Below are 4205 nucleotides of genomic sequence, written 5' to 3' on the forward strand. Positions count from 1 at the left end.
GAGGGCCTCATGCATGCAAGGCAAGCACTCTACCACTGAGCTACCTTCCCAGTCCCGCATTTTTTTAACTCTTGTGCACATTCCTTTTAGTCGCCCATATGCATACATGTTTCTTTACATGGGATAAAACAATCTGACATTTTTCACAGCAGCTGACAAGTATATTTACTATTTGGTGTGGTAATAAACAAAGCTAATGGTCTGGAAGAAAACAACCTGGAAACAAACATTCTGAAATTTCAAAGGTCTTCTTTAGGGATTCAACTTACAGAAAGTCGCGATCCAGCTCTTGCTCTGGCAATACTCTCTTTTTCCTTTTCAGATACCCTTCTCTGCACAGCCTGGAAGTTGTTCAAGGCCGTAGAGAAGTCATTCATGAGACGTTCCTTCTGAAGCTTCTGCTGACGCTAAGGAAATTAAGGGAGAGATATTGTATTTACCCAGAATCATTTGGGTTTAACTCTCATTAAAAGCAAGTTATATTCCTTAAAGTTTTTTGTTTTTTTTAAATTTTGGTCAGTCGTGGGGCTTGAACTCTGGGCCTGTGCACTGTCCCTGAACTCTTCAGCTCAAGGTGAGCATTCTATCACTTGAGCCACAGTACCACTTCTGATTTTCTGGCGGTTCATTGGAGATAAGAGTCTCATGGACTTTCCTGCCCGGGCTGGCTTTAAACCGTGATCCTCAGATCTCAGCCTCCTGAGTAGCAAGGATTACAGGCAAGAGCCACTGGCTCCTTAAAGATTTCTTAGTAGGAAAATTATTAGAAAAGAGGCTCTTCCTTAAATTAGTAAATTTGTCCTTTGCTAGCTCAAGGCCTTTGTTAATAGTACAGAACAAGTCAGATACATTCTGACAAGTCTGAGAACTCAATATCATTTACCTTGTAATCTCTAAAGGAATTCCCATGTGGAATATTTGTTCCCTGAAGAAGCTAAAAGTAGATACCTTTGGACTCAGACTGGACCTATATAGTCTTTTGCTAAAATGCTAACACCATATTCATTTATATTGAGCTCAGTTTCTCTTAAAGACATAATTATTGGGGCTAGGAAAGGTGGCTCAGGGGTAGAGTGCTTGCTTTGCGTGCATGAGGCCCTGGGTTTGATTCCTCAGCACCATATAAGCAGAAAAAGCCGGAAGTGGCGCTGTGGTTCAAGTGGTAGAGCACTAGTCTTGAACTGAAGAGCTCAGGGTCAGTGCCCAGGCTTAAGAGTTCAGGCCCCATGACCAACAAACAAACAAACAAAAAACCCACAATTATTATTTTTTTTTACAAGTTGGTGTGTATGTGTATTCTGGAACTTAATACTTAGCTTTTTCACTCATGGCTGGTACTCTACCACTTGAGTTATGCCTCTACTTCTGGCTTTTTGCTAGTTAAATGGAGATGAGTCGCTTGAATTTGTCTGCCCAGGCTGGCTTTGAACCAAACCACGATCTTAGCCTCCTGAGTAGCTAGCATTAGAGGAATGAGCCACCAGCACTCAGCAGGATTTTTTTTTTTTTTTTCTGGTCGTGAGGCTTGAAGTCTGGGCTTAGGCGCTGTCCCTCAGCTCTTCAGCTCAAGGTGAGTGCTCTACCACTCAAGCCACAGCGTCACTTCCGGATTTCTAGTGGTTAATTGGAGATAAGAGTCTCACAGACTTTCTTGCCCAGGCTGGCTTTGAACCGTGATCTTCAGATCTCAGCCTCCTGAGTAGCTAGGATTACAGGTGTGAGCCACCGGTGCCTGGCTTCAGCAGGATTTTTTTTTTTTTTCCTGGTCATGGGGCTTGAAATCTGGACCTAGGCACTATCTCTGAGTGCTTTTGCTCAAGTCTAGTGCTCTATCACTTTGAGCACAGTTCCATTTCTGGTGTTTGAGTGATTACTGGAGATAGGAGTCTCATGAGGACTTTTGTGCCCAGGCTGGCTTTTTAAACAGCAATCCTCAGATCTAACCTCCTGAGTAGCTAGGATTACAGGTCTGAACCACTGGCATCCAGCTCTCAGCAGGTTTAGGTTATTTTTAAAGTGATGTTTAAAATGTTTGAGGACTCAGCAACTACTTTGCTTAGTTTGCTGTGTTCACATCTTAAAAAAAAACAAAGGCGGGGCTGGGAAGGTGGCTCAGTGGTAGAGCGCATGTCTTGCATGCCGGAGGCCCTGGGTTCGAATCCTCAGCACCACATAAGCAAAAAGAAAAAAGCCGGAAGTGGCGCTGTGGTTCAAATGGTAGAGCACTAGCCTTGAGCTGAAGAGCTGAGGGACAAGTGCCCAGGCCCAGAGTTTAAGCCCCAAGACTGACCAAAAAAAAAAATTTTTTTTAAATCCTTTCATGGTTGAAAGATCTTAAAAAAGCTGTGTGTGTGTGTGTGTGTGCGCGCGCGCGTGCGGGCTCGCACACACCAATCCTTGAGCTTGAACTCAGATTCAAGGTGCCATTTCTGTACTTTTTCTCTCAGGGCTGGTCCTCTACCACTTGAGCCATAGCTCTACTTCTGGCTTTTTGGTGGTTAAATGGAGATGAGTCTCATGACTTAATTATAGGTATGAGCTCCTGGTGTCCAGCTATGGCTATAACTTTTTAATTTTATTTTAATAATAATAAACTACCTATCCCAGGTTCTCCTTTATTTTGTCCTCTTTATTATCTAATGATTGATTTTATTTTTCCAGTCATGGGGCTTAAACTCAGGGCCTGGGCACTGTCCCTAAGCTTGTTTGCTCAAGGCTAGTGCTCTACCACTTGGAGCCACAGCACCACTTCTGGTTTTCTGGTGGGTAACTGGAGATACAAACCTCACAGACTTTGCTGCCAGGGCTGGCTTTGAATCATGATCCTCAGATCTCAACCTCCTGAGTAGCTAGGATTACAGGTATGAGGCACTGGCACCCAGCTTTTGATTTTTTTTTAAACACAATAAATCAATATAAAGCTGGATACTGTGGCTCACCCATGTAATACTAGCTACTTAGGAATAGGGAAACTAAGAGATTGTGGCTCAAAGCCAGCTTGAGTAGAAAAGTCTTGTGAGAGGGGCTGGGAATGTGGCTTAGTGGTATAGTGCTTGCCTAGTGTGCATGAAGCCCTAGGTTCAATTCTTCAGTACCACATAAACAAAAAAAGCCAGAAGTGGTGCTGTGGCTCAAAGTGGTAGAGGGCTAGTCTTGAGTGAAAGTGCTCAAGACAGTGCTTAGGCCCTGAGTTCAAGTCCCATGGCTGGCAAATAAAGAAAAAAGAAAACTCTGTGAGAATGTATCTCTAATTAACCAGCATAAAGTCAGACTAGAGGTGTGGTGGTTCAAGTGGTAGAGCAATAACCAGAGCAAGCAAGCCCCAGCATTATACCCACTACTGGGTATCAATCAATCAATCACTCAACCAACCAGACAGATACAGTCTTCCATCAACTATCCAGTAGATTAAGTAAAATATTCTTTACCTGTCAAATGAGACGAGCTGTTCCTCCCTCTGCCTGTCTTCCGCCTAGAAAATAATGGCATTATTGTGGCTGATATCCAGAAACTTGTCACAGACACACAAAATAAAGGTTTCCTTAGCTACGATATAAAAAAGCCACATCCCTGGGCTACAACATGACAGAGAATTCTGGGAATCTGTCTCCTCTGAGAAGTGGATATGAATTGGCAAAAGTAAATCTGCATTTTAGTTTGGGCCCAGTTCCTAGCCATACTGAACAAGACAGAGAAAACCTGAGTAAAAAGAGGGATAAATAGCTGGGAGTTGGTGGCTAACCTCTGTAATCCTAGCTACTCAGGAGGCTGAGATCTGAAGATCATGGTTCAAACCCAGGCCTGGCAGGAAAGTCCATGAGACCCTTATCTTCAATCAAGCACCAAAAAGGCTAAGAGTAGAGCTGTGTGGTAGAGCACTAGCCTTGAACAAAAAAGCTCAGGAACAGTGCCCAGGCCATGAGTTCAAGCTCTAGGACTGGCAGAGAAAAAAAACAAATAACAGAAGTGATTTTAAAATATGGGGAGCCGGGCGCTGGTGGCTCATACCTGTAATCCTAGCTACTTAGGAGACTGAGATCTGAGGATCACAGTTCAAAGCCAGCCCAGGCAGGAGAGACCGTGAGACTCCTATCTCCAATAAAAGCCACCAGAAAACCAGAAGTGGCGCTGTAGCTCAAGTGGTAGAGCGCTCGCCTTGAGCTGAAGAGCTGAGGGACAGCACCCAGGCCAAGAGTTCAAGTCCC

The 4205-nt window shown here is 44.0% G+C and overlaps 1 protein-coding gene across 1 annotated transcript in view; it reads right to left on the reverse strand.

Annotated features, from left to right (window-relative positions):
- Stx12 (syntaxin 12) overlaps window positions 1-4205 on the reverse strand; it is a 48754-nt gene that overhangs the window by 13413 nt on the left and 31136 nt on the right. Inside the window, exon 4 of the mRNA XM_013032897.1 lies at window positions 270-407. Within this exon, the coding sequence (XP_012888351.1) occupies window positions 270-407 (138 nt within the window). The remainder of the gene's footprint in view (window positions 1-269; window positions 408-4205) is intronic.

The sequence above is a fragment of the Dipodomys ordii genome, unplaced genomic scaffold (assembly GCF_000151885.1).
Source record: "Dipodomys ordii isolate 6190 unplaced genomic scaffold, Dord_2.0 Scaffold6, whole genome shotgun sequence".
Taxonomy (NCBI): Eukaryota; Metazoa; Chordata; class Mammalia; order Rodentia; family Heteromyidae; genus Dipodomys; species Dipodomys ordii.